General features: G+C 42.7%; 1 protein-coding gene across 7 annotated transcripts; it reads left to right on the top strand.

Moving 5' to 3' along the window:
- Window positions 1-8,501: 8,501 nt before the first annotated feature.
- LOC106569910 (GA-binding protein subunit beta-1) lies at window positions 8,502-23,832 on the top strand. Of its 7 annotated transcripts, none has more exons than XM_014141640.3 (8): window positions 8,502-8,784; window positions 14,863-14,970; window positions 15,169-15,336; window positions 15,605-15,799; window positions 16,123-16,342; window positions 16,902-17,072; window positions 19,350-19,465; window positions 19,752-23,832. In XM_014141640.3, the coding sequence occupies exons 2-8, from the start codon at window positions 14,863-14,865 to the stop codon at window positions 20,049-20,051; spliced, it is 1,278 nt and encodes a 425-aa protein (XP_013997115.1). In that variant the 5' UTR covers window positions 8,502-8,784; the 3' UTR covers window positions 20,052-23,832. The 7 variants fall into 7 exon arrangements, with proteins under 7 accessions (XP_013997115.1, XP_013997112.1, XP_013997117.1 ...); XM_014141637.3 differs by having other exon boundaries at window positions 8,503-8,712; window positions 16,899-17,072; XM_014141642.3 differs by having other exon boundaries at window positions 8,504-8,784; window positions 16,123-16,276.
- Window positions 23,833-26,232: the final 2,400 nt, after the last annotated feature.

Raw genomic sequence — 26,232 nt, 5'->3', positions numbered from 1 at the left:
CCATGAGGTCGAAGGAATTGTCTGTAGAACTCCGAGACAGGATTGTGCCGAGGCAAAGAGCTGGGGAAGGGTACTAAAAAATGTCTGCCGCATTGAAGGTCCCCAAGACCACAGTGGCCTCCATTCTTAAATGGAAGAAGTATGGAATAACCAAACTCTTCCTAGAGCTGGCCTCCTGGCCAAACTGGGCAATCGGGGGAAACGGGCCTTGGTCAGGGAGGTGACCAAGAACCTGATAGTGACTGTGATAAACTTCCTCTGTGGAGATGGGAGAACCTTCCAGAAGGACAACTATCTCTGCAGCACTCCACCAATCAGGCCTTTATGGTGGAATGGCCAGACATGCCACTCCTCAGTAAAAGGAGTTTGGAGTTTGCATGCCACTCCTCTTGGAGTTTGCCAAAAGGCACCTAAAGACTCTCAGACCATGAGAAACAAGATTCTTTGGTCTGATGAAACCAAGATTGAACTCTTCGGCCTGAATTCCAATTGTCACCTTTGGAGGAAACCTGGCACCATCCCTAGTGTGAAGCATGGGGTCAGCATCATGCTGTGGGGATGTTTTTCTGTGGCAGGGACTGGGAGGCTAGTCAGGATCGAGGGAAAGATGAATGAAGCAAAGTACAGAGATCCTTGATGAAAATATGCTCCAGAACGCTCAGGACCTCAGACTGGGGAGAAGGTTCACTTTCCAACAGGACAACGACCCTAAGCACACAGCTAAAACAATGCAGGAGTGGCTTCGGGACAAGTCTGTGAATGTCCTTGTGTGGCCCGGACTTGAACCTGATCAAACATCTCTGGAGAGACCTGAAAATATCTGTACAGCGACGCTCCCCATCCAACCTGACAGAGGTTGAGAGGATATGCAGAGAAGAATAGGATAAACTCCACAAATTCAGGTGTGCCAAGCTTGTATCGTCATACCCAAGAAGATTTGAGGCTGTAATCTCTGCCAAAGGTGCTTCAACAAAGTACTTATGTAAATGTGATATTTCCATTTTTTTTTTTAAATACATTTGCAAAAATGTCTAAAAACGTGTTTTTGCTTTGTCATTATGGAGTATTGTGTGTAGATTGAGGGGAAAAAACGATTTAATCAATTTTACAAAATGTGGATAAAGTCAAGGGGTCTGAATAATTTCCGAATGCACTGTACGTACATAAGCATTAAACAATATTTACACCTTTTGAAATAAATTGAGAAGTTAAGGTTTCATTTCACATTACACTTACAAAAACATGTCATAGGTGAGGTTGTCTCATCAAACCGGCTTCAGTGTAAAAATGACCATGCACATTATATGCCTAAAATTGACAGTTTGTGAACAGAAGGTCTTGTTAAATAGGTCAATCTTTTAGAGGCTTCTTGAACACTTCCAACTTCCAGAGTAGGCTATGGACTCCTGTTTTGTCCTTCAGACACCCAATAAAATATATGGTTTACTGGATAACTATTAGCTTTTTCAGGATTCTCATTGGAATAATACGAAACCACTTCCTTTGGGGCATTTGGTATACAACAACGGTACAGGTTTCGTACAATAGTAGACTATGTGAATTAAAAGCTCTGCCTATAACAGTACATGGGACCATTACACTTTCATTAAAATACCTACAGTTGAAGTTGGAAGTTTACATGCATCTTAGCCAAATATATTTAAACTCAGTTTTTCACAATTCCTGATATTTAATCCTAGTAAAAATTCCTTGTCTTAGGTCAGTTAGGATCACCACTTTATTTTAAGAATGTCAGGATAATAGTAGAGAGAATGATTTATTTCAGCTTTTATTTCTTTCATCACATTCCCAGTGTGTCAGAAGTTTACATACACTCAATTAGTATTTGGTAGCATTGCCTTTAAATTGTTTAACTTGGGTCAAATGTTTCGGGTAGCCTTCCACAATAAGTTGGGTGAATTTTGGCCCATTCCTCCTGACAGAGGTGGTGTAACTGAGTCAGGTTTGTAGGCCTCCTTGCTCGCACACACTTTTTCAGTTCTGCCCACAAATGTTCTATAGGATTGAGGTCAGGGCTTGGTGATGGCCACTCCAATACCTTGACTTTGTTGTCCTTAAGCCATTTTGCCACAACTTTGGAAATATGCTTGGGGTCATTGTCCATTTGGGAGACCCATTTGCGACCAAGCTTTAACTTCTTGACTGATGTCTTGAGATGTTGCTTCAATATATCCACATAATTTTCCATCCTCATGATGCCATCTATTTTGTGAAGTGCACTAGTCCCTCCTGCAAAAAAGCACCCCCACAACATGATGCTGCCACCCACGTGCTTCACCGTTGGGATGGTGTTCTTCGGCTTGCAAGCCTCCCCCTTTTTCCTCCAGTCATAACGACGGTCATTATGGCCAGTTCTATTTTTGTTTCATCAGACTAGAGGACATTTCTCCAAAAAGTACGATCTTTGTCTCCATGTGCAGTTGCAAACCGTAGTCTGGCTTTTTTATGGCGGTTTTGGAGCAGTGGCTTCTTCCTTGCTGAGCGGCCTTTCAGGTTATGTCGATATAGGACTCATTTTACTGTGGATATAGATTACCTTTGTACCTGTTTCCTAAAGCATCTTCGCAAGGTCCTTTGCTGTTGTTCTATAATTGATTTGTACTTTTCGCATCAAAGTACGTTCATCTCTAGGAGACAGAACGCATCTCCTTCCTGAGCGGTATGACGGCTGCGTGGTCCCATGGTGTTTATACTTGAGTACTATTGTTTGTACAGATGAAATTGCTCCCAAGGATGAACCAGACTTGTGGAGGTCTACAAAAACAATTCTGAGGTCTTGGCTGATTTCTTTTGGTTTTCCTATGATGTCAAGCAAAGAGGCACTGAGTTTGAAGGTAGGCCTTGAAATACATCCACAGGTACACCTCCAATTGACTCAAATTATGTAAATTAGCCTGTCAGAAGCTTCTAAAGCCATGACATACTTTTCTGGAATTTTCCAAGCTGTTTAACGGCACAGTCAACTTAGTGTATGTAAACTTCTGACCCACTGGAATTGTGATACAGTGAATTATAAGTGAAATAATCTATCTGTAAACAATCGTTGGAAAAATTACTGGTGTCATGCACAAAGTAGATGTCCTAACCGACTTGCCAAAACTACAGTTTGTTAACAAGAAATTTGTGGAGTGGTTGAAAAACTAGTTTTAATCACTCCAACCTAAGTGGATGTAAACTTCTGACTTCAACTGTAGGTGCACGCACATTAGTATTCATTGTAGCCTGTTCACTTACACTGACAGATATCGGTAAAATGTTGAAACCGTTTTTATTAATTGATTTTACATAGTTCAAATCCACAGTAGTTACTGTATAACCGTAGATATAGTAATACCAGCATTTAGTTAATTGCAATGGTACAATAAATGAATACAGTGTTTTTACTGTAGCAATTATTGCGAATGTCAATATTCCTTGTAGGTCTCGAACCCGAGTCTCCTAGCGCGTAGGCAGGCAAGACCTGCTAACCACTGCTCCAATAAAGGTTAACCCTTTTGGTAGATCTTGACAGGCCTACCTAGGCAAGTGTCGGTACACCAGTTTCTAAACCTAGAGGCGCAACATCGCAAGACTTCCGGGAACGCTTGTCAAACAGACCAGGCCGAGGTTTGAGAAGTCAATGAGATATACATTTTTTTTGTTGTAAAACATGATTCATTAGTTGTTAATTTTCTCGAAATCTAAAGGCACTACCTAGATTCAAGCCAATGTCTTAAGTAGTTGAACATGTTATTACTCAAACCTCGTGAAAGTGACAAACTGACACGTTTAAATATATTTTCTTAAACGTTTGAGTTGACGGCCTGCACATTCTCAGTTCGGCGCAAGACGACCATTGTGCCACATTCAAAATGACTGGGAACTCAGAAAAATACGAGGTCAAATCATGACATCAGTGATCTTCAGGTCGTAAAGTCAGAGCTCTGTAAAGAGGTCAGAGTTCCCGAGTTGGAATTCCACGTTGGATGACAATTCAAATCGATTTTTACGTCGGAGCTCATTTTTCCCCCGAGTTGCCAGTTGTTTTGAATGCACTGAAGTCGAAAGTCAGATTTCAGAGTTTCCCAGTTCCGAGTTCCCAGTTGTTTTGAACGCGGCATTAGACCCAACGTTGTGTTTCAAGCCATGAGCTTAGCTAGCCAACGTCGCTGTGACGTCATGCCTACAAGTGTTGCCTTGTTCAGTCAGGGAGCTTGGAAATGTCCGACTTCCGAGCTTTCAAAACATCTGGAGAAAAAAATGAGCTCCGACTGGGAAAAATGGATTTGAACAGTCATACAACTCAGAACTCTTTCTAGAGCTCCAACATTCCGGCCTGAAGATCACTGACGTCATGATTTGACCTACTACTTTTCCAAGTTCCTAGTTGTTCTGAACGCGACGTGTGTCTGGCTGAACACAGTGTGCTACATCATAAATTATCTGGAGAAAATAAATGGTATAGTGAAGCGTGGAGACACTCCCGAACAGAAAGAAGTGTAACCAAAGACAGTACAGATTGAAGATAGGCTAAAACTGCTTCTCTAGAACTACTTAAGACATTTGCTCGAATCTAGGTTGTGCCTTTTGATTTCGAGAAAATTAACAACTAAAAAGGAAGACATTTTCACTTCTCTTGATGACTTCATTAACCCCAAACCCGGCCTGGTCTGTTTCGCAAGCGCTCTCAGAGGTCTCGCAATGTTGCGCCTCTGACTTTAGAAATGCTGTGGTTCAGTCAAGGGGCAGAGCCCCACCTGTTTTGAGCACATTTTTAGCAAAAACATGTATTTTTTTTGGGGGGGGGGGGGGGTGTCACATATCAGTTGGCAAACAATGTAAAATATATATATCTTTGACTCAATAAAGCCTCCATACAAACATGGTCTCTTTTTTGCTTTCTTGAGTAAGGCAGCTCCAAAATGCAGGTGTTTCAACCTAGCTTAGTGTTTTCTGTGGTGGTGGGGCAGCCAGCGGGAAATATGGAGGGGTTGGTAATGTTCTCCATTTGCATTGTGATTAACTAAGCGTTCTGTCACTCATGTGGACTATGTCACTGCCAAATCTAAGGTTAGAGCTAAAACTTAAAAAAATTCACGCCCCTTGGGTGCTGCCATAGAGTTACATTAGAAGTGCCCATCCAAGAAGGCTCAATGTCATTGGCCACAGATAACTTGACGTCAAATCCCGTTATATCTACAGTAGCTTTGATTGGACGGATGTCAACATCATACTTTCAAAATCTTAGATTGCAGTCCTCCTCATGAATCAAGTCAACAATCTACTGGCAAATCCTTTTTAATCTTTGTCAGATGAAGAGAAATAATGAAGAGAAATTAGAGATAAAACGTATCGGTGCTCATCTGCCATTAGACATAAACATTACGCAACAACTTGGAAATCACAAATTCAACAATGAGTGGTTTGTAAGGAATTAGTGGATATCTGCTAGCATGGCAAAGCAATCACTAGCCTGCTATTCAGTGGCGTGGGAGTGTGGTCCCAATTCTCAGTTTAAGGGTCTCTTTTGCAAGCTTAAAATTATAAACATTCAACATTGGCCATGCTGTCAATCAAGCATGATTTCTGCACTGCTCAAAACAACTGTTAACTCAGAACTGGGAAATCTGACTTCAGTGAGTTCAAGACAACTGGGAACTCAGGAAGAAACGAGCTCCGACTGGGTAAATACATTTTTAACGGTCATCCAACTCGGAATTGTAAGTGGGGAACTCTGGCCTTTTTAGAGCTACGACCTGAAGATCACTGACGTCATCATGATTCGACCTTGTTTTTTTCCCATAGTTCCCAGTTGTCTTGAATGCACTGTACATCCAGAGAATAACAGACTTTGATAAAAGTTAGATGACAAATTATGCCCACAAGACTGTTGCGCCACCTTTCTGTCAAGTGAGCACAACAAGGTGAGTCCAAAAATGTCTTGTATGCTGCTGCATAAATTATGTAATATGCCAGGGAGATATGTATACTGTAGCTAAGAAAGCAATTATATGTGTATGTTGTGTAGTAAGCTGTTAGTAGCCCATGTACCCCCCCCCCCAATAATTTGGTCTACTTTCCCCTCTTAATTTCGCCTACTGTTCTGACTTGGTGGTGCACATGTAGCATATAATGGGGGGCGGCAGGTAGCCTAGTGGTTAGAGCATTGGACTAGTAACCGAAAGCCTACAAGATCGAATCCCCAAGCGGACAAGGTAAAAATCTGTCATTCTGCCCCTGAAGAAGGCACTGTTCCTAGGTCGTCGTTGAAAATAAGAATTTGTTCTTAACTGACTTGCCTAGTTAAATAAAATAACCTGTTTTAGAGAAATTGAATATTGTAAGGGCTTTCATTGTCTGCTTATATGCCCTTTATTTATCCTATGGTTCTGACTTGGTGTACAGGAAGAACACTCAAAATTATGGATTGCCTCTTATCCGCTTGTCGTCCCCTTATTCCATAGTTAGTACATCTCAATTGTCAGTAGAAACCACATTTGTTTAAACAAGTCTGCCATATCAGCTATGTTTTTTTTAAAGGCAGTAAATGAGGCTGAATTAACTGTTTTGCTGCAAATAAGGCTCCACTGATAGCCAGGGATAGAAGCGGTAAGGTGTTGGGACTGCTGTTGCATCCCCAATTATTATTTTTTTTTTGCCCCACCAATATTTACATTATAAAATCGCCACTGGATATATACAGTACCAGTCAAAGGTTTGGATAAATCTACTCATTTCAGGGTTTTTCTTTATTTGTACTATTTTCTACTTTGTAGAATAATAGTAAAGACATAAAAACTATGAAATAACACATATGGAATCATGAAGTAACCAAAAAAGTGTTAAACCAATCAACATATATTTTTTTATTTTAGATTCTTCAAAGTAGCCACCCTTTGCCTTGATGACAGATTTGCACACTCTTGGCATTCTCTCAACCAGCTTCATGAGGTAGTCACCTGGAATGCATTTCAATTAACAGGTGTGCCTTCTAAAAAAGTAATTTGTGGAATTTCTTTCCTTAATGTGTTTGAGCCAATCAGTTGAGTTATGCAAGGTAGGGGACTATAAATAAGATAGCCCTATTTGGTAAAAGACCAAGTCCATATTATGGCAAGAACAGCTCAATTAAGCAAAGAGAAACGACAGTCCATCATTACTATAAGACATGAAGGTCAGTCAATCCGGAAAATTTCAAGACCTTTGAAAGTTTCTTCAAGTGCAGTCGCTAAAACCATCAAGAGCTATGATGAAACTGGCTCTCATGAGGACCGCCACAGGAAAGAAAGACCCAGAGTTAACTCTGCTGCAGAGGATGAGTTAATTTGAGCTAACTACACCTCAGATTGCAGCCCAAATAAATGCTTCATAGAGTTCAAGTAACAGACAAATCTCAACGTCAACTGTTCAAAGGAGAACTCCTTGTGGGAACTCCTTCAAGACTGTTTGAAAAGCATTCCTCATGAAGCTGGTTGAGAGAATGCCAAGAGTGTGCAAAGCTGTCATCAAGGCAAAGGGTGCCTACTTTGAAGAATCTAAAATAACAACATTATTTTGATTTGTTTAACACTTTTTTGGTTACTTCATGATCCCATGTGTTATTTCATAGTTTTGATGTCCTCACCATTATTCAAAAAAATAGTAAAATAAATAAAAACCTTTGAATGAGTAGGTGTCCAAACTTTTAACCGGCAATGTGTGTGTGTGTGTATATATATATATATATATATATATATATATATATATATATATATATATATATATATATATATAAAAATATAAAACACAACATGTAATGTGTTGGTCCCATGTTTCATGAGCTGAAATAAAATATCCCAGAAATGTTCCATAGGCACAAAAAGCTTATTTCTCTCCAATTTTGTACATACATTTGTTTACATCACTGTTAGTGAGCGTTTCTCCTTTGCCGAGATAATCCATCTACCTGACATGTGTGGCATATCAAGCTGATTCAAACAACACCTCAGATGTCTCAAGTTGAGGGAGCATGCAATTGGCATGTTGACTGCAGAAATGTCCACCAGAGCTGTTGCCAGATAATTTAATGTTAATTTCTCTACCATAAGCCACCTCCAACCTCGTTTTTGAGAATTTGGCGGTACGACCAACAGGCCTCACAACCGCAGACCACATGTAACAACGCCAGCCCAGGACCTCCACATCCGACTTCTTCACCTGCAGGATTGTCTGAGACCAGCCACCCGGACATCTGACGAAACTGATGAGTATTTCTGTCTGTAATAAAGCCTGTTTTGTGGGGGAAAAACTCATTCTGATTGTCTGTGCCTGGCTCCCCAGTGGGTGGGCCTGGACCCGTCATGTGAAATCCATAGATGATGGTATAATTAAACTATTTTAATTGATTGATTTCCTTACATGAACTGTAACTCAGTAAAATCGTTAATTATTGCGTTTATATTTTTGGCTCATTACATATTATAGCTTGGACAAGGGGTGCAGGTCTCATCATGTGCTCTGATATAAATTCAGTTTCGCCTTTTTACCGTAAAGAGTTAAAGGGGGCATTGAAGGAGGAAAGGCTGATCTCGCATCTGGGCTTGCTACTTTTTCCAAGTCATGCGCCCGCCCACAAGAGGGTTCAAAAGGCTTAGTTTCCACCTCCGGTGTCGAGTAGCCGCCATCTTTGTATCCGTTCAAATACAAAAATAATATTTATTTTCATTCACTAAGGTGAGGAGAAAATAATTTGGTATAGGAACTTATGTCCGCAGCCTAAGAGCATTCATTTGAAGCCTTATCGAGGTAAGAACTACACAACGTTAGCTAGCTTCCATTCGGGATTCCGCCTGCAGCTAGCTAGCTAACGTTTGCTGTTATTAAAGTTAGCCAGGCATTAGCTAACTATGTGGAGCATATCTTAAATCTGGTTGGCAACGAGACAGAGTACCTCAACAACGTGGTAGTTTCGAAGTTGAAACATTGTGCGAAAATCCATCCATCACGCGCACAAAGTTTGTAGAACTTTCCCATTTCTTAAAAGTGCATGTTCATAGTTTTTAAAGTGTCATTAACGTTGCTAACTAACGTTACTGTAGTTACTGTAGATGTAGTTATTACTTGCTAACTTTAGCTAGCTAGCTACATGGTTGGTTTTAGCTACATGGTTGGTTAGATAACAAACCTGGCGCCATCAGGCTCATAGATGGTAGAAATACTCGTACATAAAGGTCATTGCGTCTCACGTCTTTGACAAACAAGCAATTATAAATAAATCGAACGTTCAAATTTGAAATTGCGCGAAACCATTTGAAGCATACGAGAAAGAATGCCGTTAACCGGATGTGGAAGTAGTTTTTTCTCTTCGTGTAAAATAGGAATTTCTCTACTGACTTCCCCCGGAAAAACAACAACTTAATATCAGTGTTTCCTGTCATGTATTTAAATGTCTTTGTTGGTGGTTGTTAAATAATGTGGGTGAAAGATTTAACGTATAATGTGACACATGGCCGCCTCTTGTTCGTTTTCACCACCGAGGCGCATAAGATGGCTACTCGTCTTCTCCATCAATGATGGCATCATCATCACGCTTTTGCAATGAAGAGAGCCTTATGTTAGTGGGCTCTCATGATTGTAGCAATAATTTGTCACCGATAACCAATCAGCAAACTACTATGTAACGACAACAACAAAAAAATGCACATCTGCTCTTCACATTTGACGAACATATTACTTTGTGCTGGGTCATCGTTGGCCCATGCATGCCACAGATCATAACGTTTTTCAAATGTAGCGTTAGCCTATTACCCGTTGGACGTTACGGATAACTACCTTCACTTGTGTCAGCAATGACTGATAAAGGGTTTTTGAGTGATGTTATATGTAGCATAACTGACTTCAATACTTTACAACATTCATTGTGTTATGCTCAAATGGAACGTCTGATAAGCATGTATCGGGAATGGCTAGACTCATTCGCCTGTATTGCACAAGTCTATGCAGGAGTAATATAAACAAACCTGTGTTGTCTCCGGAGTCGTTTCACACATGCACTCCACAGAACGAAAGGGCGTCTTTCACTATTGATTTCTTACATTAAACGCCAAATTGTAACCAAGAGTGCAAAAAAGGTATTAGGTGAACAATAGGTAAAGAAATAAATTAAAAAAAACAGTAGCGAGGCTATATACAGGTACCGGTTAGTCGGGCTGATTGAGGTAGTATGTAGATATGGTTAACGTGACTATGTATATATGATAAACAGAGAGTAGCAGTAGCGTAAAAGAGGGGGTGGCGGGACACAATGCAGATAGCACGGTTAGCCAATGTGCAGGGGCACTGGTTGGTCGGGCCAATTGAGGTAGTATGTACATGAATGTATAGTTAAAGTGACTATGCATATATGATAGACAGAGTAGCAGCAGTGTAAAAGTAGCACAATGCAAATACTCCGGGTAGCCATTTGATTACCTTTTCAGGAGTCTTATGGCTTGGGGGTAAAAACTGTTGAGAAGCCTTTTTGCCCTAGACTTGGCACTCCGGTACCGCTTGCCATGTGAGGGTAAAGAGAACAGTCTATGACTGGGGTGGTTAGGGTCTTTGACCATTTATAGGGCCTTCCTCTGACACCGCCTGGTGTAGAGGTCCTGGATGGCAGGCAGCTTATCCCCAGTGATGTACTAGGCCATATGCACTACCCTCTGTAGTGCCTTGCGGTCGGAGGCCGAGCAATTGCCGTACCAGGCAATGATGCAACCAGTCAGGATGCTCTCGATGTTGCAGCTGTAGAACCTTTTGAGGATATGAGGACCCATACCAAATCTTTCTAGTTTCCTGAGGTGGAATTGGCTTTGTCGTGCCCTCTTCACGTCTGTCTTGGTGTGTTTGGACCATTCTAGTTTGTTGGTAATGTGAACACCAAGGAACTTGAAGCTCTCAACCTGCTCCACAACAGCCCCGTCGATGAGAATGGGGGCGTGCTCGGTCCTAATTTTCCTGTAGTCCACAAGCATCTTCTTAGTCTTGGTTACGTTGAGGGATAGGTTCTTATTCTGGCACCACCCGGCCAGGTCTCTGACCTCCCTATAGGCTGTCTTGTCTGTGATCAGGCCTACCACTGTTGTGTCGTCTGAAAACTTAATGATGGTGTTGGAGTCGTGCCTGGCCATGCAGTCGTAGGTGAACAGGGAGTACAGGAGGGGACTGAGCATGCACCCCTGAGGGGCTCCAGTGTTGAGGATCAGCGTGGCAGATGTGTTGCTACCTACCCTCACCACCGGGGGCGGCCTGTCAGGAAGTCCAAGATCCAGTTGCAGAGGGGGGTGTTTAGTCCCAGGATCCTTAGCTTAGTGATGAGCTTTGAGGGTACTATGGTGTTGAATGCTGAGCTGTAGTCAATGAATAGCATTCTCACGTAGGTGTTCCTTTTGTCCAGGTGGGAAAGGGCAGTGTGGAGTGCAATAGAGATTGCATCATCTGTGGATCTGTTTGGGCGGTATGCAAATTGGAGTGGGTCTAGGGTTTCTGGGATAATGGTGTTGTGAGCCATTATCAACCTTTCAAAGCACTTCATGGCTATGGACGCGAGTGCTACGGGTCTGTAGTCATTTAGGCAGGTTGCCTTCGTGTTCTTGGGCACAGGGACTATGGTGGTCTGCTTGAAACATGTTGGTATTACACACTCAATCAGGGACATGTTGAAAATGTCAGTGAAGACACCTTCCAGTTGGTCAGCACACGCCCGGAGCACCTGTCCTGGTAATCCGTCTGGCCCCGCAGCCATGTCGGCTACGGAGAGCATGATCACACAGTCGTCCAGAAGATCTGATGCGCTCATGCATGCCTCAGTGTTGCTTGCCTCGAAGCGAGCATAGGAGTGATTTAGCTCGTCTGGTAGGCTCGTGTCACTGGGCAGCTCGCGGCTGCGCTTCCCATTGTAGTCTGTAATAGTTTGCAAGCCCCGCCACATAAGACGAGTGTCGGAGCCGGTGTAATACGACTCAATCTTAGCCCTGTATTGACGCTTTGCCTGTTTGATGGTTCGTCCGAGGGCATAGCAGGATTTCTTATAAGCTTCCGGGTTAGAGTCCCGCACCTTGAAAGCGGCAGCTCTACCCTTTAGCTCAGTGCGACTGTTGCCTGTAATCCATTCAGGGCTCAAACCGCCCAGTTGATAAATTAACGCTACATGACCTAAAGCTCGTCGAACATCTCATTCCAAAATCATGGGCATTAATATGGACTTTGTCCACCCTTTGCTGCTATACCAGCCTCCACTCTTCTGGGAAGACTTTCCACTAGATGTTGGAACATTGCTGCAGGAACTTGCTTCCATTCAGCCACAAGCATTAGTGAGGTCAGACACTGATGTTGGGTGATTAGGCCTGGCTCGCATTGTTCCAATTCATCCCAAAGGTGTTCGATGGGGTTGAGGACAGGGCTCTGTGCAGGCCAGTCGAGTTCTTCCACACCGATCTCGATGAACCATTTCTGTATGGACCTCCCTTTGTGCACTGGGGCATTGTCATGCTGAAACAGGAAGGGGCCTTCCCCCAAACTGTTACCACAAAGTTGGATGCACAGAATCGTCTAGAATGCCATTGTATGCTATAGCGTTAAGAGGGGCCTAGCCCGAACCATGAAAAACAGCCCAGACCATTATTCCTCCTCCACCAAACTTTACAGTTGGCACTATGCATTGGGGCAGGTAGCGTTCTCCTGGCATCCGCCAAACCCAAATATGTACTTCGGACTGCCAGATGGTGAAGCGTGATTAATCAATCCAGAGAACACGTTCAGAGTCCAATGGCGGCGAGCTTTACACCACTCCAGGCGATACTTGGCATTGTGCATGGTGATCTTAGGCTTGTGCTCGGCCACGGAACCCCATTTCATGAAGCTCCAGACGAACAGTTCTTGTGCTGATGTTGCTTCCAGAGGTAGTTTGGAACTTGGTTTTGAGTGTTGTAACTGAGGACAGACTTTCTACGCACTACAGCACTCTGTGAGCTTGTGTGGCCTACCACTTTGCAGCTGAGCTGTTGTTGCTTCTAGACATGTCCACTTCACAATAACAGCACTTACAGTTGACCAGGGCAGCTCTAGCAGGGCAGAAATTTGACAAACTGACTTGTTGGAAAGGTGGCATCCTATGACGGTGCCACATTGAAAGTCACTGAGCTCTTCAGTAAGGCCATTCTACTGCCAATGTTGTCTATGGAATTTGCATGGCGGTGTGCTTGAATTTATACACCTGTCAGTAGGGCTGGGCGATATGGCCAAAATCTCATATCCCCATATAGGTCATTTCATATCCCGATTATGATGCATATCACGATTATAGCACATTTTCTGTAAATTCAATGAATAGTTTATATAAAATGACATGTAAAGGCCTATTTCTTATTACATTTTGAATTATATTCAACAAAAAGGTACTTACTCATATTTGATTATTTATCCTTTTATTTAGAACCTTTGTACACATTTTTTATTAAGCATGTAACAAAATATAAGATGTATGTATCAAATCGAAAAAGGTAAATAGAAAACACTTCAACTATAGTTGCAAACAATAAATATAGGCCTAAAATAAATGTATTTTTTGGGGCTTGCCTGTTTTGCATGTTATTTTGGCATTAAAACAAGTCACATATCAGTTTGGGTCGGGTGTTAGTACCAACTCATGAAACCCCCATTTCTCAACCGTGTAAATTGGGACCATGTCTTTGCAGATGTAAGTTGTAACGGAAGCTGTTTTGTCCTTCCATCTTCGTGATTCTTTGCCATGTGGTGTGCCGCGAGCAAAAGCCTCTTGCAACGTCTGAGTCGGGGGTTTGTTTTGAACACTCCACTACTTTTTTGGGTCCCATCCGTAGACTCTCTCCGTACTGTTTCACATGATTCTTGCGTAGGTGGTAAAAGAGGTTAGTGGTGTTTGAGCATGTTGTCGGGACCGGCCTACGCCATATTTAGCAGAGGACGGTTTTCTGGTCCGTGTCAGACTTTTCATACCCAAACCATGTCTATGCGACCGAAGTAGCCCCTCTTAGGCACGGTCTCTGTGCTATGTGTCACGTTCACTCTCCTCCATGTTTGTTTGTGTTGCAAATTTCCACGCAGAGCGTCATCCAATTGCTAAAAAATATTGCCGTAAAGAGTGATTTGCGACACAGTGAACTAGAAAACGTCTATAATTTATCGTTACACTATAAATATCGTCCAGCCCTACCTGTCAGCAACGGGTGTGGCTGAAATAGCAGTATCCACTAATTTGAAGGGGTGTCCACATACTTTTGTGTGTTATAGGTAGGGGTAAAGTGACTAAGCAGCAGGATAAACAGTAACAGCAGTATGTGAGGAGTCAAAGTTGTAAGTTCCATTACTACTAGAATACTTCCATGATGACTGCTGTTGTTAAACCAAGTGTGTCTAACGTAACTAATAACTTCACTTTATGTATGTAAGATCTGAAGTATGATTTTTAAAACACATCTAGCTATGTTCATTTGTAAATATCTGCTAGGACAGAGTCCTCTCATTTGATTAAGCTAGAGAACCCTAACCCATTATTTAGTTTCAAAAACAGGCATAAAAGTACATACTTTATCAAGTAGGCCCTGTGTTTTGGTTAATCATGTCACATGACCTGGATTTAAACTTTATTTTAAGCCTTTTCCAGAAATGAGAATTGGACCAAAATTGAAATCATTTCTCTGAGGATGGTGCTGGACCATCTGACATAAAAAGAAAACGGGACAGTTTGATGAAAAAGCATCAAATAAAGGTTAAAATCCAGATCAGGGAAAATATACTGCAACAGTTGCATACTTGTACAATCACATAGGGACAAATACTGCAACCTTTGTAATTGTGTTGTCTCAGATGTCGCTGGTGGATTTGGGGAAGCGGCTACTTGAGGCTGCACGGAAAGGCCAGGACGATGAAGTCAGGACACTCATGGCCAACGGGGCTCCCTTCACCACAGACTGGGTAATGAATCCTCTCTTAACTTCTCTATCTGGGCAACTTTTATTATCTGCTTCAGTTTAACTTCTTTTACCCACCCCTGGTTTTGGCTGGTTTGTGTAATTTAAATGAAAAACAAGATATGCAAGTTCATAAGTAAAAAAATTCACCTATATGGTCTTTTGACTCTTTGTCCCTCTTACTCTTTGGCACCCTGAGCAGCTGGGCACATCTCCGTTGCACCTGGCCGCCCAACACGGACACTATTCCACCGCCGAGGTGCTGCTCAGAGCAGGTGTCAGCAGGGATGCCCGAACCAAAGTGGACAGGACCCCTCTGCATATGGCCGCTTCAGAGGGCCACACCGTCATTGTGGATCTATTAGTCAGGGTACACACGTCTCTAAGGTTTTAGCTGTTTGTTCTGTGATTAGGCCTGATATCTAGGTTGGGTCTGACCTGGCACCCTATTCCTAATATAGTGCACTGCTTTTGACCAGATGCCAATTTCAGATGCAGACCTAGTCTTTCTCTGACCAAAATGTCTTACATCTAAGTGCACTAGAAAACGTGAATACATGTGTAAAGAAAGCAGAAAAACATCCAAATCTGCCAGGTGCCTTACCTTCTCCTTATTTCTCCTGGGTCACTCTCTACAGAGTGGAGCAGACATTAATGCCAAAGACATGCTGAAGATGACTGCTCTCCACTGGGCAGCCCAGAACGGCCACCAAAGGGTAGCAGAGACGCTCGTCAAACATGGCGCAGATGTTCACGCTCTCAGTAAATTCGATAAGACTCCATTCGACATCGCAGGAGACATCCAGAATGCAGACCTTATGCTCCTACTACAGGTGAGACCTCAAGTTGCATGTGGAGTCTAATTGAAAGGTCTCCATGCAATATTATTATGGACTCCAAAAATAAAAAATGTACCTAAAGGACTTTCTCCCAAAAATACATTATTTTGAACTTCTTTGACAGTATGCTCCTTTAGGATTACAATGCATTTACATAATTATCCAGATAGACGTTTTTGCATTACTACTTATTTCAATGCACAACTGCCTCTCCTTTGTTTGTAGGAACTCTCATGATTTCTATCCTGACGGTCTCCCCTGTCTGTGGCGACGTTGTATGTATACTCTGATAGTGTTGACAATGTGTTTGTCTATAGGAAGGAATGCAGAACCAAGTGAACATGAACGCAGAGGCTGGCATGACGGGGAGCTCGGCCCAGCCTCAGTTTATCATCCAGGGCATCCCAGGGCTCCAGGGGGGCGTGGTCAACCTGGCGGACCTCCTCAACAACGCTGCCAAGGCCAACTCTGGTAGGCTCCAGGGGGGCGTGGTCAACCTGGCCGACCTCCTCAACAACGCTGCCAAGGCCAACTCTGGTAGCTACTGGGTTTATACACACAGACTAGGATTCATACTATTGTCAGAAGACCAGTCATTTCAAAAGGTTTTGTGGCTGAAATGTGTCCATCTTACTGCTTTTATGTTATGGAAACTGGTGTCTCCAGTTAATAGCTGCATAAGAGTTCAAGGATCCCCCTGTCTCAGCAATATTCCCAAGCTCCTTTGTTTCCTCTAATCTAGTGCCTGGCCTTTATCACTCTGAACTTATAAGCTGATAAAGTCTGCTGATGCTGTGTGGACCCACACAAACGGGTAGCTACCACCACAATATGCGATATGTGGAAGTAAAAGGTCGGGCTGAAAATATACATGAATTCTCAGTGTTCAGATGTAAATACTTCCTCACAGCTTGAATTCCTTTGAGCTTCAGCATGTTACTGTATGTAATGCTTATTTAAATGACAATATTGAGTTGACTGCCACAAACTACAGTGTATATAGGCTTATGAACTATTTCCTAATACAAGAGCTGTAGTCGACAGTTAACTTTAACTTTTCCCTCCTCTCTCCCTCTGACCCCTTGTCTGACAGCAGGTGAATCTGAGGAAGCCATAGCAGCCAATTCTTTGGACCCCGGCAGCATCCAGCACATGGTGAACGAGCAAGGTCAAAGGGTTATCACCATAGTGACCGACCAACACGGTAACCTGCAGACTGGAGGGCTTGGTCAGCCATTCTTTGTCACCATGCAGCACGGACAACAGAGTAAGAGAACGTCTCCCTTTTGGTCACTTAACAGTGACCCTGTTCCATTTCAGCCTGTAGCCACTTCCCATAGCCCTTATCCATTTGGGAACAGTTTCCCAGATCCTACTCCTGGAATAAAAAGCACACTCAGTGGCTTTCTCTGGGTCTAGGAAACCTGCACTTGGTGTTCTAATGCTGTGTTCATAACCAAATGGGAAGGTGGTATTTACCACATATGACTGGGAAGAATCCGCTATCGCCCCTCCAACTGGTACTACTATTACTAATGGGAAACTCATCCATCATCCCTGAGCACCGACTTCTCCCATATGCTGACCTCTGAGGTCACCTACTAAAGAAATTACCTCGAACAGCATTTTCGGCTGTTAAATACAACAAAACATTATTTATAAAAAGCAATCTATTAATATGGTTGACGCTGCTTGTTGGTCATTAGCCAATCTGTGTTTCTCAACGAGTTCAAAGAACGTGAATGCATCCAACTGGTATTTATGATTTCTCAACTGGTAATTACCCCCTTCTCACTTGGTTATGAACGCAACATTAAAGTAGTCGGTAAGTTTAGCAATATGGTGGAATGTCCACTTAACCTACAAGAAACCTTATTGTTGTCTACAAATACGAATATCGCACATTGTCGACAACAGTTTTTAGCTTTCTGGCAGGTTGTTCTGTGCAAGTTGCTTTGTAGAACTTTGTTCTACTTCATCATTTAATGTACCGTGCAATCGGAAAGTATTCAGACCCCTTCCCTTTTTCCACATTTTATGTTACAGCTTTATTCTAAAATTGATGAGGAAAATGTTTTATTTATTCAATCTACACACAATATCCCATAATGACAAAGCAAGAAAAGGGTTTTAGATTTTTTGGGGAAAATGTATAAATAAATAAGCATACCTTATTTACATAAGTATGCAGACCCTTTGCTATGAGACTCGAAATTGAGCTCAGGTGCATCTTGTTTCCATTGATCATCCTTGAGATGTTTATACATCTTGATTGGAGTCCACCTGTGGTAAATTCAATTGATTGAACATAATTTGGGAAGGCACCTGTCTATATAAGGTCCCACAGTTGGCAGTGCATATCAGAGCAAAAACCAAGCCATGAGGTTGAAGGAATTGTCTGTAGAGCCCCGAGACAGGATTGTGTCAAGGCACAGACCTGGGGAAGGGTACCTGAACACAGTGGCCTCCATTCTTAAATGGAATAAGTTTGGAACCACCAAGACTCTTCCTAGAGCTGGCCGCCCGGCCAAACTGAGCAATCGGGGGGACGGGCCTTGGTCAGGGAAGTGACCAAGAACCCGATGGTCACTCTGACAGAGCTCCAGAGTTCCTTCCAGAAGGACAACCATCTCTGCAGGACTCCATCAATCAGGCCTTTATGGTAGAGTGGTCAGACGGAAGCCACTCCTCAGTAAAAGGCACATGACAGCCCGCTTGGAGTTTGCCAAAAGGCACCTAAAGGACTCTCAGACCATGTAAAAAATAGATTCTGGACTGTTGAAACCAAGATTGAACTATTTGGCCTGCATGATGGTGGCAGCATCATGCTGTGGGGGTGTTTTTTCAGCAGCAGGGACTGGGAGACTAGTCAGGATCGAGGGGAAAGATGAACGGAGCAAAGTACAGAGAGATCCTGCTCCAAAGCGCTCAGGACCTCAGACTGGGGCGACGGTTCCCCTTCCAACAGGATAACGACCCTAAGCACACAGCCAAGACAACGCAAGAGTGGCTTCGGGACAAGTCTCTGAATGTCCTTGAGTGGCCCAGCCAGAGCTCGGACTTGAACCCGATTTGAACATCTCTGGAGAGACCTGAAAATAGCCGTGCAGCAACGCTCCCAATCCAACCTGACAGAGCTGGAGAGGATCTGCAGAAAAGAATGGGAGAGACTCCCCAAATTCAGGTGTGCCAAGCTTGTAGCGTCATACCCAAGAAGACTGCAGGCTGTAATGGCTGCCAAAGGTGCTTCAACAAAGTACTGAGTAAAGGGTCTGAATACTTGTGTCAATGTGATTATTTTTTATTTATTTTTTAAGCATTTGTAAAAACCTATTTTTTGCTTTGTCATTATGGGTTATTGTGTGTAGATTGAGGGGAAAAAATTATTGCATACATTTTAGAATAAGGCTGTAATGTAACAAAATGTGGTAAAGGTCAAGGGGTCTGAATACTTTCCGAATGCACTAGTTTAATAAGTGACCTATAGTCACTTTTGAGACTATATGATCCTCCAGGCTCTGAACTGTTGTCTGTTGATTTGCAGTGTTGGCGATGCCAGCCAATCAGGTGACAGAGGTGGTTGATGAGGAACCCCAGCCCCCGCCCTCCCGCAAGAGGAAACTGGAGGCCTCGGCCAACCACATGGAGTCTGGCGACACGGTCAGGGGCGGACCACATCTTACTTAGATATTTTTTTCTCTTGTGCAATACATTGAACTGATATGCTTTTGCCATTTTAACTGATTTAACCAGTTTTATTTAATATTGCTCTAGAGATTCTAGAATCTGCTGTGAAAATGTTTTTGCATAGATTATACGAAACCCTTAGATTATTTTGGTACTTTGATACTGTGCAGTTGGCACAAGTGGGGGGTGTGTGTGTGTGTGTGACCTGCAGTCTGACATTTCGGTCTCCTTTTCTCTATCCATCCATCCCTCTATCCAGGAGCAGTTACAGAGGCAGCTGCAGGAGGCCAACCGGAAGGCCCAGGAGTACCGGCAGCAGCTGATGTGCAAGGAGCAGGAAGCAGAGCAGTACCGCATGAAGCTGGAGGCAATGTCGCACAGCCATACCAACGGCACCTCGGAGCAGGAGGAGGTGGTTGGGGGTGAGGAGGAGGAGGTGCAGGAGGAGGTGATGCTCCAGGAGGGAGACATTATCATCAAGACGGAGGAGCTGGACTCGGTCGAGGAGCAGGTGACGCTGGTGGACTCGGCGCCCTCCCACACCGAGGTCATCTCATAATGTCAGACAGACTGATGTCACTGACTGAAGGAGAAATGGACACGTGGACTCAGGCGACAGGCCAGCCTTTTGGGGTTTTCATAGCTCTTTTGTTCATTATTTTCCTGCTATGTTTTGTTTTTGTACAATATTTACTTTTTCTGCTGTTTTATTTTCCTCAATTGTGTTTATATGTTTTACAAATAGCGAAGCGAGGAGCTGAATATATTGATTTGAGGAGCAGGAACGGGACCTGCTCAGCCTGTGACTCAGTAAGGTTGCCTAGCTGAAGAACGTCTATGCTCCCTGGGAAAAACGGGGCCTCGGGCACTCCGTCTCGGATATCTATGGTGTCTGAGACATGTCAATGGTGTGTGGGGAAATACATTTTTCATGGTTCCAACAGCATGTCCTAAGGTGCCCAAGATGCAAATCCAAAGTTTAATAGACATGTCCATCCATAGAACCAGAGGACAGGTCTGTGGAGAGAACACGGTTTTGTTCAACTCCTTCAGTTCTCAAGTCTGCCTCAGTCTTCCATCCAACCACCCACCACCATGGGCAATGGGAATGGTACTTAAGCATGCCCATTTCAAAATAATCCTCTTACATGACAAATGACAGCGCATGTAGTTGGCAACAGTCATTCTCAGCATGTATTGGGCTCATCATTCACAGTGTAATAATGAATTGTTTCAAAGTTGTGAATGGCAGTGTTTTGACTTTCACGGCACCACGTTAAGCTTTGTCCTCTAGTTGTCGTCGTTGCCACTTCCATAGTGCGGTAGTGATTGTAGGTTTACTGTTGCACAAGCCACAACTCTCCTCCCGCTAATGTTGATACAAAGATGAACTTCCCGTCGTTTTAATGCCCCCGTGGCTTTAATCACTAGTAGCCCCACTCCCCAGAGATGGACAGGAATAAGGGTGTCAGATTAGGGGACTGTGTCCTTCTGACAATTACTGCTTCTCATGTCCCGACACTTGTTTCTATCACTGTTCCGTGACACTTTGTAGTGTTCTCCCAAGCTGAATGAGAATGTGATGGACATACCTTGGACAACGTCTGGGTTAACGTTTATCACTCGGGTGAGAGGAATGTAATCTCTGCACGCTATTCAGTAAGGGCCAAATGTAAACTTGGAAATTAAGGTTATGCTTGTGGATATCAAGTTCTGATATGTCCATAGTGTATCAGGTCCTTTTCCCCAGGTGTACGTTTTTCATTAGACCCACTAAAATTTTGTTTGTTTATTGAAACAACAAACTCATAAAATGTAACGATGTTGATACACTATGTACAAAAGTATGTGCACGCCACTTCAAATGAGTGGATTTGGCTACTTCAGCCACACCCGTTGCTGACAGGATATAACATTGAGCACACAGACATGCAGTCTCCATAGACAAACATCGGCAGTAGAATGGCCTTACTGAAGAGCTCAGTGGCTTTCAAAGCTTCACTGTCATAGGATGCCACCTTAACAAGTCAGTTCATCAAGTTTCTGCCCTGCTAAAGCTGTCCCGGTCAACTGTAGGTGCTGTTATTGTGAAGTGAAAATATCTAGGAGCAACAACAGCTTAGCCGTGAAGTGGTAGGCCACACAAGCTCACAAAACGGGACTGCCGAGTGCTGTAGCGTGTAAAAATCGCCTGTCCTCTCTTGCAGCACTCACTACCGAGTTCCAAACTACCTCTGGAAGCAACGTCAGCACAAGAACTGTTCGTCGGGAGCTTCATGAAATGGGTTTCCATGGCCGAGCAGCCACGCACAAGCAAGCCTAAGATCACCATGCACAATGCCAAGCGTTGGCTGGAGTGGTGTAAAGCTCGCCGCCATTGGACTCTGGAGCAGTGGAAATGCGTTCTCTGGTGTGATGAATCACACTTCACGATCTGGCAGTCTGGGTTTGGCGGATGCCAGGAGGACTCTACCTGCCCGACAGCATAGTGTCAACTGTCAAATTTGGTGGAGGAGGAATAATAGTCTCGGATGGACTGGGCCCCTTAGTTCCAGTGAAGGGAAATCTTAACGCTACAGTGACATTCTAGATGATTCTGTGTTTCCAACTTTGTAGCAAAGGGGTAGACCAACTCCATATTAATGCCCATGATTTTGGAATGAGCTGTTCGACAGGCAGGTGTCCACATACTTTTGGTAGTGTGTGTGTACACAAATTCTTAGCATTAAAATGTTTATGTACTCTGATCCTTGGTCAGTTTTTGAGAGGAGCGTGCATCTTGTATAATTGATTTCTCACCATGACTAACTGGGCGGACGAAATACACCACTGAATTTTTGGTTTCAGAATTGAAACCCCCTCAGATAACCCCTTTACTTACCAGCCCCAATACCTCTCCTGCCCCTTTTGAAGTTATTGGAGGAAGAGGCCTGCTGTTTTAGCCCTGCTGTTTTGCTGGAATACCGTTCCTCTGCTCTCCACTCACCCATTGTAAACAAAGACCTGTCTCTTCCTTTATTCAGAAGTCAATATTCTTCATGACTAATAGTTATATTTTATAAGCTCTCCGCAAGCCTTTTTCTTATGTACATATAAAATTGTATTTTTTTAAGTGTATCTGAATGCTATGGGATGTGAAACTGCCTATATATGAAATATAAGCACATCTTTCGTTTAGCATCTCTTTGCCAGATTGTATCGTTGAACATGTTTAGAATGCACCAATTTGATGAAATAATCATATTTACCATGATTTGACTGTTGTAGCTTTACCTGTCGTTTCGCCACTGCTCTCACAGTTGCGGCCACTTGACCGAGCCATGAATGACTGTGTGTACATTGATTGCTTTGATTAAACCGGTATCTGCCACGTGCTTTACCGTGTGTGTTGGATAACCTCAGTCTTCTCAGAGATGGAGAACTCGTGGCTCAGTACAATTTCCGTGTTTATGCATTATTCCATATGTTGACCAGCAGGTGGCACTACACTTTAACAGACTGAGGTCTGTGACATGAAATTGAACAGGGATCATATATCTATATTTCTTTCCCTCAATCCTGTTGTTTTGCTACTAATACAGAATGTGGAACAACTGTAGAGTATCCCACAGTGATATTGAAGCTTTATTAAATACTTATTTTCTAACTCCCTTATCGCTATGGCAAGTTGTCATTTATGTAAGATGGCATTTGTACTTTCTATCGCGATAACATAATTGAAAATAAAATACAAGCTCAAGCGATGTGGATCTTGGGTTCAAAGGCCCAGCCACATTTTAAAGGAAAACGCAACTCAAACTACCTTTTTGGTATTTCTATCAACAATGGACTGATGAAACAAATACCACAGATAGTTTTAGGCGGGGTCATTTTCCTTCAACTTCCCTCATTTGATGCGTGCATGCCAAGATCTCCAACTGTTTTGGATTTGCAATGTTACACTGCTGCTCATGGCACTGCAGTGAAGTTACCTCTTGTGAAGCCTCAAAATGTTTAATCGTCTGACTTTTATCATAAAGCATCTCACCAAAGCATATTATAATAGAATATACCTGATCCAGAATTCTTACTAGATCTCTCTATTGGGATACAGTAAAGCAGTGTTTTTGTGATAACAGACATCACAGCAGACCCCAATTTGAAATAAACAGAACACTATTAGGGACTTTCCTCTTGAAAATTTTGAGAAGATAAGGAACGTTGAACTTGCCACAAGAATGGATTTGTGTAATGAATAATGTAGGATGGTTTTGTATAATTGTTTTTGATTTTTTTTTATTACAAAAGAAGTGTATGGACTATTTTTAAGCATCAAATAAATGCAAACTCTTTTATGGGAACTGCTTTTGATTGTAACACCATGCGGGTTACACAACAATAACCTGTGTAATCGATGCTTCTATTGCAGGTCATTTCTGCCTTCTGCTGTAACCCCTGTTCACATCTGTGTTAAAGGGAAATTCCACCCAAAGATGATCTTTTGGTATTTGTTTCATTAGTCCATTGTTGATATAGTCCCAAAATGTTTTGCATGTCAGCAATCAAGTTGTCAAGATATATACATTTCAAAATACAGAAATACTGTCGGTGTGATGCATTTTGAATCATATGATGCATCATACCGGCTGTATTTGGAAAGTTAGATATCTTAAATTTCTAAACATGCAAAACATTTTGGGACTATATAAACAATGAACTAATGAAACAAATACCAAAATTGGAGTTTACCTTTAAAAGGATGAGAACTCTCTGCATACAGTGAGGGGAAAAAGGTATTTGATCCCCTGCTGATTTTGAACGTTTGCCCACTGACAAAGAAATTATCAGTCTATAATTTTAATGGTAGGTTTATTTGAACAGTGAGAGACAGAATAACAACAAAAAAATCCAGACAACCGCATGTCAACAATGTTATACATTGATTTGCATTTTAATGAGGGAAATAAGTATTTGACCCCTCTGCAAAACATGACTTAGTACTTGGTGGCAAAACCCTTGTTGGCAATCACAGAGGTCAGACGTTTCTTGTACTTGGCCACCAGGTTTGCACTCATCTCAGGAGGGATTTTGTCCCACTCCTCTTTGCAGACCTTCTCCAAGTCATTAAGGTTTCGAGGTTGACGTTTGGCAACTCGAACCTTAAGCTCCCTCCACAGATTTTCTATGAGATTAAGGTCTGGAGACTGGCTAGGCCACTCCAGGACCTTAATGTGCTTCTTGAGCCACTCCTTTGTTGCCTTGGCCGTGTGTTTTGGGTCATTGTCATACTGGAATACCCATCTACGACCCATTTTCAATGCCCTGGCTGAGGGAAGGAGGTTCTCACCCAAGATTTGACGGTACATGACCCCGTCCATCGTCCCTTTGATGCGGTGAAGTTGTCCTGTCCCCTTAGCAGAAAAACACCCCCAAAGCATAATGTTTCCACCTCCATGTTTGACGGTGGGGATGGTGTTCTTGGGGTCATAGTCAGCATTCCTCCTCCTCCAAACACAGCGAGTTGAGTTGATGCCAAAGAGCTCCATTTTGGTCTCATCTGACCACAACACTTTCACCCAGTTGTCCTCTGAATCATTCAGATGTTCATTGGCAAACTTCAGACGGGCATGTATATGTGCTTTCTTGAGCAGGGGGACCTTGCAGGCGCTGCAGGATTTCAGTCCTTCACGGCGTAGTGTGTTACCAATTGTTTTCTTGGTGACTATGGTCCTGGCTGCCTTTAGATCATTGACAAGATCCTCCTGTGTAGTTCTGGACTGATTCCTCACCGTTCTCATGATCATTGCAACTCCACAAGGTGAGATCTTGCATGGAGCCCCAGGCTGAGGGAGATTTACAGTTCTTTTGTGTTTCTTCCATTTGCGGATAATCGCACCAACTGTTCTCACCTTCTCACCAAGCTGCTTTTTTTGTTGTTATTCTGTCTCTCACTGTTCAAATAAACCTAGCATTACAATTATAGACTGATCATTTCTTTGTCAGTGGGCAAATACTTTTTTCCCTCACTGTAATGTATGCATACACACAGCTAGATGGTGAATAATGCCGTAACCCATGACCCTACCAATGGATGCTTTCTTCAGGACCTCCATTGAACGTTGTTGCAGAGCTCCTTCATAACTATATAGAACTATATTGACTATAACTATATTGATTCGAACATGTTTGGATCGCGCCCAAAGAGACTTCGTGAGGGATTTAATGTGACTCCATGTTGCTCCTAATAGCACCTTGAATTCCCATGATTTTGGAATGAGATGTTCGACGAGCAGAAACATCTTCTATTCTTATTATTATCTATTCTTAAAATGACACAATGTTATTTACCATTCATTTTTATTTGGCACAAAATAATCTGAAACACAACCAAAACAAACAGCAAATGCATCCAACAAGTGAGTAGAGTCACAAGCTTGATGTAGTCATTGCGTGCTAGGAATATGGGACCAAATTCTAAACTTTTGACTACTTTATTACACAAATAAGTGAATTTGTCCCAATACTTTTGGTCCCCTAAAATGGGGGGGACTATGTATAAACAGTACTGTAATTTCTGGGATCACCCAATATGGATGAAAATAGTATCAAATTAAAGCTGACAGTCTGCACTTTAACCTCATAGTTAAAGTGCTGGAGTACAGAGCCAAAACAAAAAATGTATCACTGTCCCAATACTTTTGGAGCTCACTGTATTTCTCTTGTTTCTCTGTGACAATGGACAAGTGGTATACCAATGTAGT

Source organism: Salmo salar, chromosome 14 (genome assembly GCF_965601325.2).
Source record: "Salmo salar chromosome 14, fSalSal1, whole genome shotgun sequence".
Taxonomy (NCBI): Eukaryota; Metazoa; Chordata; class Actinopteri; order Salmoniformes; family Salmonidae; genus Salmo; species Salmo salar.
The sequence above is the reverse complement of the archived record's forward strand: the minus strand, read 5'-3'. Positions and strand labels throughout refer to the sequence as shown.

What these genes read in the sequence shown, in the direction of transcription:
- LOC106569910 (XM_014141637.3), top strand. Translation starts at nt 14,863, where the DNA reads ATGTCGCTGGTGGATTTGGGGAAGCGGCTACTTGAGGCTGCACGGAAA. An exon ending in CTCCCTTCACCACAGACTGG is followed by an intron (nt 14,971 to 15,168) that starts GTAATGAATCCT and finishes CACCCTGAGCAG; the next exon opens with CTGGGCACATCTCCGTTGCA. An exon ending in CATGCAGCACGGACAACAGA is followed by an intron (nt 17,073 to 19,349) that starts GTAAGAGAACGT and finishes GTTGATTTGCAG; the next exon opens with TGTTGGCGATGCCAGCCAAT.